The following is a 12,924-nucleotide window of genomic DNA, read 5'->3' as shown; positions in this document are numbered from 1 at the left end:
TGTAATTCTCAGATTAGATTATCTCATTCTCATTTCGTTTTAGCCAAATGACTCCTAAGTCCCAAAATGAAAGAAGTTTAGATCTGTGTACATCAAGAAATCAGTTTTTTCTGTATGCCTTTTCAGTCTATTTATTTAACTAACATTTTAAAACATTATTTATAGCCTGACTAGCTGATGGTTAACTGATATGTTTTGGTGATTTTTTTCATTTTTTTCTAACCACCTGGTTTTAACTATTTAGATCCAGGCAGATTCCAAGACAGTTGGAGGCTTTCAGATGGCTTTGTAGCAGCCGAGGCAAAAACTATTCTTCCTCATCGTGCCAGATCCAGGTAGAATTTTGAGAAATAGTTCAAATTTATTAGTTACTGTTTTTATGTTCAATTATGTAATATATTGAACAGTATTTAAACTGTTTCTGTGCTGTGTTTATTTCTAGGCCAGACCTCATGGATAATTACTTGGCGCTGATACTCTCTGCATTTATTCGTAATGGACTTCTAGAGGCAAGACTTTAATAAGCCTTAACTTTATTTTATTTTTTAAAATTTTCTCTGACAGAGTTCTTTCAGAGCAACAGGCATATATGATGCATACATTTCTTCCTAGATACTGTTTTGCAACTATAATATTTTCTTCCTTATTTTCAAAGGGCTTGGTTGAAGTGATAACAAACAGTGATGACCATATCTCAGTTAGAGCTACCATCCTCTTAGGAGAGCTTCTACATATGGTAAGTTCCCAACTCCTGATTATGTTTCATACCATTTACTGTTTTAATTTATAAAAAGGTTATTTTAATAATGTTACTTTGTAGTACCTCAAAAAGTAAAGTTCATTTATTTGTCTTTGCATTGCAAAGAGCCTTGATGCCTTGTATTTATCTATACGTGTGTGTGTGTGTGTGTGTGTGTGTGTGTGTGTGTGTGTGTATTTATGTATAGGCTAGTTTTATAAATGGAACAAATGTAAAAATTAAAAAGTACTGAATATTGGGACGCCTGGGTGGCTCAGTCTGTTGAGCGTCCGACTTCGGCTCAGGTCATGATCTCACAGTCTGTGACTTCAAGCCCCACATCGTGCTCTGTGCTGACAGCTTGGAGCCTGGAGCCTGTTTCAGATTATGTGTCTCCCTCTCTTTCTGCCCCTCCCCTGCTCATGTTCTGTCTCTCTCTGTCTCAAAAATAAATAAAAAACATTAAAAATAAAAAAAATTTTAATAAGTACTGAATATTGATTTTTATACTCACTTTTGATGCTGACATTTTGAGTCCTATAAATCTTAATGTATCTCAGAAAGATATTCTGCCTAATAAGCAAGAAATTACAAAAGTAGATATTTTAATCAGGTAGCAGTAGAAATAATATGGCAATCAGTGCCTGAATTTTATTCATTATATTTTTAAAATATTTCTTGTGTCGAGTTAGCTAACATGCAGCATATACAGTGTGCTCTTAGCTTTGGGAGTAGATTCCCATGATTCATCGCTTACGTTCGACACCCGTGCTCATCCTAACAAGTACCCTCCTCCATGGCCATTACCCATTTTCCCCACACTCCCCTCTCACCCCATCAACCCTCAGTTCTCTGTATTTAAGAGTCTCTTAGGATTTGCCTCCCTCTCTGTTTATAACAATTTTTTTCCCTTCCCTTCTCTCATGGTCTTCCGTCAAGTTTCTCAGATTCCACATATGAGTGAAAACATATGATATCTTTCTTTCTCTGACTTATTTCACTTAGCATAATACTCTCCAGTTCCATCCACATTGTTGCAAATAGTGCCTCAATTTTAGAAAACTTTGTGAAAATTTTCTAAATAGAACTCCCTTGTTTGAACACATTTTTCTCTGCACACTTGTGGGTTGAGGTGTAGAGGGTAAGAATCTTTTTTTTTTTTTTTTTTTTTTTTTTGCCTTGATTTTTGTGACATCAGTAACTGCTGGAAAAAAGGAGCTAATAAAGTGATCTGACCATTCTCTAGTCCCAGCAAATCAAGGAATGGGAGAACTGATTGTTTGCAAGATAGAAATTCCTGTTTCTAGGTCACCTATTTGTTAATAGAATGCTAAATAAAAGGAACCACTTTCAACTCATTAAGGAAGAAGTAACCCTGTGGCAGATCTTTTAAAATTGTTATGGTTTTCTCTTATTGGCAGAATACTTTTTATTTCTGTTGTTTCAGTCCTCCCCCACGCCTAGTGTTTTGTATTTTTTTCCCCCACATAGCAGCTGGGCTCTGTGAGTGAGATAAAGAGAATTGAACAGAGTTTAAGAACTGTCTTGTTGGGGCGCCTGGGTGGCTCAGTCGGTTAAGCAGCTGACTTCGGCTCAGGTCATGATCTCACAGTCTGTGAGTTCGAGCCCCGCATCGGGCTCTGTGCTGACAGCTCAGAGCCTGGAGCCTGTTTCAGATTCTGTGTCTCCCTCTCTCTGACCTTCCCCTGTTCATGCTCTGTCTCTCCCTGTCTCAAAAATAAATAAAACGTTAAAAAAATAAAAATAAAAAAAAAAAATAAAAGAACTGTCTTGTTTATCAGGGAGTTGTTCAGCCGTGTGCTGCATTCTCATTCAGCCTATCCATGGAGGAATTAAGTAATATTACAGGTTTCTCAGATCTGATTTTTATTTTAATTCTTAGTATATCATTTTCTATAAGGTTATCAATATCTAGAATTAGTTGCTTTTAAATGAAGGATTTTTTAAAAATAAATTTCATCTGTTCCTTTCCTCCCTGACCAGAGTTCTAGGATTCCCTTGAAATGTAAAAGCTGGTCATTTTAAGTATATTGGTGTTAGTTCACTGTTTATTATCTATCTTCATTGATAGAAAGCAAATTGAGTGGTGGGTTTTGTTTAGAAAGCAGGATTAATTATAGCACTGGATCTAAGTTTTGATATGTAATCCTTTTAAATCATTTAAGAATTGAGTTTAATTGATTACTGCTTAAAAATTATAAAGTTATAATATAGGATCTATAAAATTTGGAGTTTTATTAATGTGAGTCTGTATCTTTATTCTGTCTCATCCTTGTTGAAAGTAGATAAGATAAAAAATTATAAATAAGTTTGTACTGGAAAGTCATTAAGTTAATTTCATGAGTAAAGCCTTTAGTGTTTTATCTATGGATATTCTAGAATAAAATATTTCTAGTTATCAACTTGTAAAAAATGTTATGTTTCATTTTAGGCAAATACAATTCTTCCTCATTCACATAGCCATCATTTGCACTGCCTGCCAACCCTAATGAATATGGCCGCATCTTTTGATATCCCCAAGGAAAAGAGACTGTAAGTATCAGAGCTCTGTAGCAAAGATTGTGTCTGATATTAATACCCACTTAGATGACCTTCTCTTCTTTTTAAAATTTTTCAGGTTTTTTTTAATTGTTTTTTTAGGGAAGCCTCATAGGTAAAGGAAAATTAATAGTATTATTTAATAATTTGTATTTTAGGCTACCAAGTATTATAGCTTAGTAAAATCAGGTTTTTCTAGCATATTTCTGGACAAGGACATCCATCTACTTCATCATTAAAATTGTTGGTTGAGAATTTTTTTGACTGTTTTATGTTTTCAGCAGCAATTCAGGCTCTTTTTTTAATGTCTAAAATATTTCAAGTTAACAAAGCACAAATATTAACAATGTATTCTTTTATGTGTGTAATTAAAAATGTTGGAATTTAGTAACTCATACTGTAGGCATTGAAGTAAACTAAACTCTTAATACTGAAGTAGATACTACAAACAGAATTTTTAACCAAGAGTATGGTAATACAGCTGTAGCTCTGGTGGAATTTCAGTGCTAATAACATATAATTTAGAAGGTAAAGATGAAGAAGCTTGATTGGAAAGTGCTAGTAGGAATCTTTTCATTTAGTTAAGATTATGTCTAAGCAGGGGTGTTTTTTCCTTTTTTTTTTTTATTCTGCCTATTATCGGAGAAATCTATATATTTGGACTTTTTTTGGTAACGTTAGTAAAATGCAGTTCATTAGCTATTCAGAACTGTGAATTTTTATTAACAGTTACACATTTCTTCAAAGTTAGCTTTTGGGTGCCTGGGTGGCTCAGTTGTTAGGCATCTGACTTTGGCTCAGGTCATGATCTCATAGTTGGTGAGTTTGAGCCCCACATCAGGTGAGCTCGAGCCCTGCATTGGGTAACACATGAGCCCCGCTTTGGGTGAGCACAAACCCCGCTTCGGGGTCAGCTCGTGCCCTGCTTTGGGTAAAACACAAGCCCTGGGTGAGCCCCGCTTCTCTCTCTCTCTCTCTCTCTCTCTCTCTCTCTCTCTCTCTCTCTGCCCGTTGCTCATTTGTACCCTCTCTGTCTCTCAAAACAAAAAAAATTTTTTAAATTCAAAAGTACATATATGGGCCTCACTATAAATAAATAATGTATTTACTTAATAATTTTAATTTTACCTATGAATATACTATTACTTAGTAGACTGAAGATCCCTAAAAGCCATAGGGATCATCTGTCTCAGTTCTAACTCTAGGCTTCCATTAGTACTGATAGCTTTCAACTTTTTTCTTTGTTAAATGTGTTAATGTAAACAATCTCTACATCCAATGTGGGGTTCGAACTCATGACCCTGAGATCAAGAGCTGTATGCTGTACTGACTAAGCCAGCCAGGGCTCCCCTTTCAGTTTTTATTTTAGTAGTTAACATGATGGAAAAATGTATTTCCCAAAGCCTGGTAGACCTAAACTCTCTGGGTTAGATTATGGCCATGAATTTTAGGGTTTATGAAGAATTCAAATTTACCTTCAAAATTTCAGTAATAACAGTCTTACAATGACTTTTGTTTTTGTTTTTCTTAGCTCAGCAAGCTCTCTTTACTTCTAAATACTTGCTAATCTGAACACATCTCAAGGTTTTTAAATTTTAAATCTGATTTATATTTGCCAGAACTTCTGTAGTTGAGACTTGATTGCCACCAGATTCTCAAGAATTGTGCTTTTATGTACCACAAACAAGGAATTAAAAACAATATGTGAAAGGATACCATTTACAGTTGTAGATCAATGGGGGAAGTAGAGACTGTACAGGTTGATACTGGAATCATCGATTATCCACAGGAAGTGGAAATGAAATATTCCAGTGTCATACCATAAATAAAAATCAGTTTCAGATGTATTAAGGGTTTAAATGTGAAAAGCGAGGTTTTTAAACTTTTATAAGAAAATAGAGAACACTAGATTTCAGACTTTGTAGTTCTTAAAACCAATATATAAAAAGTGCCCACCGCCACAGGAAAAATGATTAGTAAATACATATTTAGTTGGCTCTAAATAATTTGTGTTTCTTCATACAAATCAGCAGTGTTTTTGATACTTTTTTTCTTTGTGGTTCCAAATTTGATTAAATGATTTACTTTTTAGTAACAATCTCTGGCCTTGAATTTATATATTTTACTAGAGTAATTTACCAGATTGATCTCTTTAAAATTATGCTAGCTTTGGGGCACCTGGGTGGCTTAGTCAGTTGAGCATCTGACTCTTGATTTCAGCTCAGGTCATGATCCCAGGGCTGTGGGATTGAACCCTGCAACGGGCTCTGCGCTGGGCATGGAGCCTGCTTAAGAACCCCTCTCTCTTTCTCTCTCTCTCTCTCTCTCTCTCTCTCTCTCTCTCTCTCAGTAGATAGATAGCATAATGCTAACTTTGCTACAGAATTAATTCAGTTTTTTTTCATTAGGCGAGCCAGTGCAGCCTTGAACTGTTTAAAACGCTTCCATGAAATGAAGAAACGAGGACCTAAGCCTTACAGCCTCCATTTAGATCACATTATTCAGAAAGCAATTGCAACACACCAGAAACGGGATCAGTATCTCCGAGTCCAGAAAGATATATTTGTTCTTAAGGTACTGACATAAAATACCGCAGGTTTTAACTTAGTTTCCTAATTTTTTAGCCGATGGATTTTAATGTGCATATACTTGCTTGAGTTTGCAGTTTTATTCATGCTTATGGATCTTCAAATGGCATTTCAATTTTATAATGACCAGGTAGTTTAGAGCTATGTTTTTATAACTTTTTAAAGTTAAAAAGCCTTCACAATTCATCCTTAAATGAAAAATCTTTCTTTATATTTTTAAAATTTGAACTTAGTCTTCTCAATGTGAAGATAATTTGCTTTAATTTTCCTTATTACTTTCTGATGGTCTTAGGATACAGAGGAAGCTCTTTTAATGAACCTTAGAGATAGCCAAGTCCTTCAACATAAAGAGAATCTTGAATGGAATTGGAATCTTATAGGGACCATTCTTAAGGTATGGCAGGATACTTCTTGGTCATGGCTTGATTGGCTTCATTTTATTATTCATTGTAATTCATCACAATTAAATGTTTGGGAATTGATAAATACATATATGATATAACATATTATGTTTTTCTAGTGGCCAAATGTAAATCTAAGAAACTATAAAGATGAACAGTTGCACAGGTATGTAACAACTGTTTTGCATTTAAATCGAGAGAACTTAGATTTGAATTATATTATGCCTAATACCCATGAAAAGTAATAATTGGTATTTTAAAGATACATACATACATTTTAGTGGTTGGTATTAGTAGGTACATGTATACATTTTTGAGTTTTAGTCTTATAACCCAAAAGCATCAGCTAATTCTTTTTCTAGTTATTTATATTCTGGTTTTAGTTTTAGAACACTTGATGTACTTCAGATAAAAGTTTCTCAGATTGGGGTAATATCAACCATATGGTAATCTTAACCCTAACGTGTGAGGATGACATAATAAGGACATAGTGTTTCCCTCTCAAAATGATGGCCATTTTTACTGTTCTGCTGCTACGTGCATTTGCATCTGGCTTTGGAGGGTTATTCATTTGTCCTCCTTTTTACATTCCCCTTAACCAAGTTGATGCTCTCCACACTTTTTATAAAACGAGCTAATGTTCATGGCATATGCAGTACTTAAGCTTTGTGCTGCTCTCTAGTACCCTGTGCATTTGTGTTATCCTGAGTTTAGACTAATCAACCACCAGTACTGATCTCATTTAATAAAATGGCCTTCATGTTTTTGAAAAGTTCATGTCCTTAATTATTATTTGGTTGTATTCATCTACTCATAATGCTTAACTTAATATCTATATGTGGAATATATATGAAACATATAAATTTACACTGGAATAAAGAAGCATAGCACTAACTTCTCATACTGCTTGAGAACAAAGATGAAGTCTCATTCAACTTTGTTTCTCCAAATCCTGAGTTTGGCACCTTTATTGGACTGAATTATAGTGCATGAAATTATATTGAACTAAGTTAAATGGAAGCTTAGACCATAATGTTGAAAGTTATAAAGCTGAAAGATCACTAATTGTATTCATTGCTTTATAAATTAAGTTGCCTCAATTTTACCTGCAACTTTTATGCTTGACCTTTTGCCTAATTGTGAAAAACTGACAGAATTGTAGTATGATACATTTTGCTTACAATTATCTAGTGTAAGATTATTTTATAGAGTCATGGAACAGTGATCGTCACAAAATACAGAAGAAAGCTTATGTTCAGGTGGCTTCTTTATATATATCTAGTCTTATCTTCTAGCTAGTTATGTTATATCTGCATTTTTCCGGCTAGCATCTTTGCTCTCTACTATATCTTTCAGGCATCTCACCATAAAATTATTTCACAAACTGTTCTTGATAACTAAGGTGTTTTTTTGGTTGGTTTTGTTTTTTTATTGGTGTGTGTGTGTGTGTGTGTGTGTGTGTATGTGTGTGCGCGCACGCGTGTGTGTAATGTACCAAATATGTTTGTTCCTTGCCATTTACTATAGTGGTTTAAACACAAAATGTATTCAAAATCTTGTATGATAAGCTATGACTAAGTAATTGTTTGGCTTCTTACTTTGTTGCTAATTTTATTTTGGTTTTAGGTTTGTGCGAAGACTACTTTACTTCTACAAGCCCAGCAGTAAATTATATGCCAACCTGGATCTGGATTTTGCCAAGTCTAAGCAGCTCACAGTTGTGGGTTGTCAATTTACAGAATTTCTTCTTGAGTCCGAAGAGGTAATGAGCATTTTGAATATTATCCGGGGCAAATGTTTTTCATTGAATTAACCCTCTTCCTTTTATTTCTGAGTATGCATAAGTTGTGTTTAGTAGCATACAGAATGAGCCCAGACCTAGATTTGAATCCTGACTTTGCCACTAGCTAGTTATGTGACTTTGGACGAGTTACGTGCCTTCTAGAAAACCTGTTTTTTTCCTTGTTAAGTGGAAGATAATATCATCTTCATCTTCATACAGCATTGTGAAATGAACAAGTACTCAGTGATTGGTATCTGTTGTTAGTAACTTCATCATTATCTCTAAATTTTTTTGGACTTGATTACAGTTAATTTTTCTAATTAAAAGCAAAAGTGCTTTTCTAATAATAACACAATGTATCTTCTTTTAGGATGGGCAAGGATACTTAGAAGATCTAGTAAAGGATATTGTTCAGTGGCTCAATGCCTCGTCTGGAATGAAACCTGAACGAAGTCTTCAGAATAATGGTTTATTGACTACCCTTAGTCAACACTACTTTTTATTTATTGGAACACTTTCTTGCCACCCTCATGGAGTCAAAATGCTGGAAAAATGCAGCGTATTTCAGTGGTGAATATCCCTAGTTCTGTTTCAAAATATACCTGAACTTTATTTTTAATGTAGTCAGAAATGGTATGCTTTTTATTCTGTGTACATGTATTTAGTAAGTTTTATTAAAATACAAAAAAAAAAACAGAGTTATCTTGCTGCTTTGTTATTCTTTTTATGTGATATTTGTCATTAAATGCTTTTTTGTAGAAGTGCTTATTTATATTTTCATCTTTTTTTTTTTTTAGTCTCCTTAACCTCTGTTCCTTGAAAAATCAAGATCACTTGCTGAAACTGACTGTTTCTAGCTTGGATTATAGCAGAGATGGATTGGCGAGAGTCATCCTTTCCAAAATCCTTACTGCAGCTACTGATGTGAGTGTAACACAGGCAATAAAACTATATTTTTATAATCAATTAATTCAATAACTCATAAATTTTAGCCAAGCAGAATTAATTATTAATTCTAAGAATATGGGATGGAATTTGAGTTTACTTTAAAATAGTAGTTCCTTCAAGGAACTATGTGTAGTACCCATTTTTTTTCTATAAAGGGGAAGAAGCAGCTAGATTGAGACAAAAGTATTTCATTTACTAGTCTAAAAAAATATATCAAGGACTAGACCATCAATTCCAATTTTCCTGCCATTTTCAAGTAGCAAAACTGCCCCAAAACAAAGCCCAAATTGACGATCCATGGTTTGTTTTTTTTAATTTATTTTTTTTATTTTCATTTATCTTTGTAGGCCTGTAGGCTGTATGCAACAAAACATTTAAGAGTATTATTGAGAGCTAATGTTGAATTCTTCAATAACTGGGGAATTGAATTACTAGTGACCCAGCTACACGATAAAAACAAAACAATTTCTTCTGAAGCTCTTGATATTCTGGATGAAGCATGTGAAGACAAGGTGAAGGTTTATTATTTTATAATAGAATACTTAGACATGAATTTTTATTCAATTATTTTAAATTAATTTTAATTATTAAAATATTCCATTTTAGTAGAAAATTATGTAAATTATAATGTACTTAACACGGGCGTTTTGGAAATGGAGAATTTACCATCTTTTGCAATTGTTAATTTGCCTAATACTTCTTTTAGGCCAATCTTCATGCTCTTATTCAGATGAAGCCAGCTTTATCTCACCTTGGGGACAAGGGTTTGCTTCTCCTCCTGAGGTAAATATTAAGTAAATTTTTCTTATAGTTGTGTTTTTGTTGTATTCTCTCTAGCAGTATATTTTAAAGCTCAGTTCAAATCCAAACAGGAAGCACTCTAAAGAGTTTAGTATTAACTACTGAAAGAGGTCTATTTTAGAATCTTAGACATCCTTTAATACTGAAACTCTGTCTTTTCATTGTTTTCCTTAATGTTTCTTTTACATTTCTGTGTCTTCTCATGATTTTCATGACATTTTCTTTACTGTGATTGGATTCATATGTTTTTCCAAGATTATGAAAATTTATTTTTATTTGAAATTATAGTAATAGTTGACCTTTTACTTTCAGGAAGGAGCTATTCCTAAAGTCTTTTAGCTTCTTAAATATAGTATTGTTTAAGATATCTTAGCTCCTTTAAACACTTGTAGTAAGACTTTGTGTTAAACTATTGCTTGTTTTAATTTACAGATTTCTTTCCATTCCAAAAGGATTTTCCTATCTGAATGAAAGGGGTTATGTAGCAAAACAGTTGGAAAAATGGCACAAGGTAACTCTCTGTTGAATAAGCTTTAATTGGTATGTTTTTATACTAGGAAATAGATTTATGATTTTAGAGGATTTTTCATATCAGTGTTTTGAAACGAAAGAGGTCAAATATTTAAACATTCATATGAAGTCAGGTCTTAAATTCTGTATAATTACTTGTATTTATATTTATCCATTTTTTTAAAGCTAGAGAGCAGTCATTTTATAGTGAACTATTGATTTTGTGTACATTCTATTGAAATTTTGTTTTTGGTTTAATTGATACAATCTACTGATATAATTCTTTCATTCTTATTCTTGGGTCCCTTAGATAGCCCTTTGAAGCTACGACTAAAACAGTTTTCCTAAATGAAGGAAGAAAACAGTTCTACCAAGCAGATATAATAATCTAAGTTAACTTCGTTTTAGGGTGCTACTTTTACATAATCTGAGAACAGACTTACTGCTGTTTTAGATAATGGGGAAACCTAGGAAGGAGGGAATAATATGAAGTGACTAGAGAACTTACTAGCTTTCCTTTAGTTGGGTGTCACTGTGGTTATTTTGTTTGAAGCATTATAAATTGTCAAAGCATCTTAGAATCCCATGGGTAATCAATCCAAATGTAAATAATTTTTAGATTTTTCATCATGTCAATCATTTACATTGTCTATATTGAACCATATTTCACAAGAAGCTCTCATTTAAAAAACTCTATAATTATAAAACATATTTTAGGCATGAAGTCGTTAGTAATTGATGAATTGGAGAATTGAGGTAAGATATGATAGTTTTAGTTCATAAATAGAAGTTATTTAAACAAATTACCATAGTAAAATCGGTCACCTTATTATACAAATTACAGTATTAGAAAATTGCTTAGCATATCTGGTACGGTACTTTCAAATAGTAGGTATAAAATATAAATGCAATCACAAAGGCATGTGCAGTGTATAAGGAAACACAAATGATTCTGCCTTAGGGATTAGCATTAGTGAAAGCAATGTTGGGTGGGCTCAGGAAAGCATATGATATTTGGAATGGTCTTGAGGAGGAGGTAGGTAGATGAGTAGGAAGAAGGGTATTCTAGGCTGAGGGAGCAGAATAGATCTATATAGATTATAGACACTTCAGATTTATGAAGAAAGCTATCTGTATTCCAGTGTAATTGGGCTAGGATAAGTGTGGACTGGCAAGATGAGGCTGGAATGGTAAATTAGAACTAGATTATAGGCCTTATGAACCACATTATGTCATATTAAGGTATTTCAGTTTTATTGGAAGTGGGGGGATTATTATAGGTGTTTAAAGACTAATCATAATCGGACCTGTGCTTTAGAAACATGACAGGTCGCAGGGTAGAGGCAGAAGTTTGATCATCAAAGGTAAAGCCTAGAAATATTGAGACCAGTTTAGAAGCGAGAATTGGTAAGAATGTGAACTCCAGTAATGCTGAGATTGGATAGGCAGGGTATATTTTCTGAGCATTTTTGAAATAAGATGGGTAGGATTTGTTGACTGTATATAATGAATAAAGAGTCCATCTGACTCTTAAAAGTTTCTGATTTCAATGACTGAGCATGCAGTGGATCACCATTAAGAGATTGTGATTACAGAAGTGGCTTGCAGGGTGAGGATAATGAATTTTGAATATGTTGAATTGGTATTGCTCTGTGGGATGACCAAGTTATGGTATCCAGAAAATGTTTGGAATTGGGGATCAAGAACTCAGATATGTGCTGAGGATGACAATTTGGGAGTCTTCTGAAATCTGAAATGAGTGAGATCACCAGGGAAAATGTAAAGAATAAAAAAAGAAAGAAAAGTGGAAATTGCTCCCTAGCGAACACTCTGTTTTAATGAGGGGAATAGAAGGACAAAGACACTGAGAAAATTGTCATAGAGAATGTTGTCACTAACGGATGCTCCAGGAAGGAGAGGCCGGTGATCCATATTTGTTAAAGAGGTTGCATAAGATGAATAGTAGAAAATAGGCTGTTGAATTTGACAGTTAGGTCATTGGTGAATTTCGCTAGAACATTTTCATTAGAAAATTACAAACACATCCTGAATTGCAGTTACAGTTCATTAGGCAGTAAATGGGTGATGTAAAAATAAAGACAACATAGTCCTCTCAAATTAATTAGAGAAAGAGAAAGAGAAGAAAACCAACTTACTGATTGCCTACCATTGAGCTTAGTGCTTTTCAGGTATTACCTCCTTTAATCCTTGCTTTAATCACAGCAACCCTGTGAAATATATTTTATTATTTCTGTTTTGTGAATGAAAATTTGGAGGCTAAGAAGAGTAAATTTTATCCCAGAGGATTAGTTTATCCCAGGTCACAGAGCATGAAAATAGCAGAGCAGTGATACTTTTTGATTCCAAACCCATACTCTTTTCCACTATTTTTGGTTTCCTCCCAGTAGCTTATGGCATGCCAACATGAACTAAGTCTGTCTCTTTTTCAAAGTCATCAAACATCCAGGACAGTATAATATTAAAAATTCATTCAGTTTAATTTTTTTTAATGTTTATTTTTGAGAGAGAGAAAGAGAGGGAGGGAGGGAGAGAGGGAGAGAGAGCACAGGTCCACCCCTCAATTGGGGTTTTCTT

At 33.8% G+C, this 12,924-nt stretch overlaps 1 protein-coding gene across 9 annotated transcripts in view; it reads left to right on the top strand.

Moving 5' to 3' along the window:
- Window positions 1–12,924, top strand: part of RICTOR (RPTOR independent companion of MTOR complex 2) — a 122,834-nt gene that overhangs the window by 82,186 nt on the left and 27,724 nt on the right. For all 9 annotated transcript variants that reach the window (XM_060637622.3, XM_060637616.3, XM_060637617.3 and 6 more), the window contains 13 exons: window positions 245–335; window positions 443–509; window positions 656–736; window positions 3,192–3,292; window positions 5,707–5,872; window positions 6,179–6,280; window positions 6,407–6,453; window positions 7,914–8,049; window positions 8,441–8,640; window positions 8,868–8,994; window positions 9,366–9,530; window positions 9,725–9,801; window positions 10,252–10,330. In XM_060637622.3, coding sequence (XP_060493605.1) covers window positions 245–335; window positions 443–509; window positions 656–736; window positions 3,192–3,292; window positions 5,707–5,872; window positions 6,179–6,280; window positions 6,407–6,453; window positions 7,914–8,049; window positions 8,441–8,640; window positions 8,868–8,994; window positions 9,366–9,530; window positions 9,725–9,801; window positions 10,252–10,330 — 1,439 coding nt within the window. The remainder of the gene's footprint in view (window positions 1–244; window positions 336–442; window positions 510–655; window positions 737–3,191; window positions 3,293–5,706; window positions 5,873–6,178; window positions 6,281–6,406; window positions 6,454–7,913; window positions 8,050–8,440; window positions 8,641–8,867; window positions 8,995–9,365; window positions 9,531–9,724; window positions 9,802–10,251; window positions 10,331–12,924) is intronic.

This window comes from Panthera onca, chromosome A1, assembly GCF_046562875.1.
Source record: "Panthera onca isolate mPanOnc1 chromosome A1, mPanOnc1 haplotype 2, whole genome shotgun sequence".
Taxonomy (NCBI): Eukaryota; Metazoa; Chordata; class Mammalia; order Carnivora; family Felidae; genus Panthera; species Panthera onca.
Note: the sequence above shows the minus strand (reverse complement) of the source record. Positions and strands in the feature narration are given on the sequence as shown.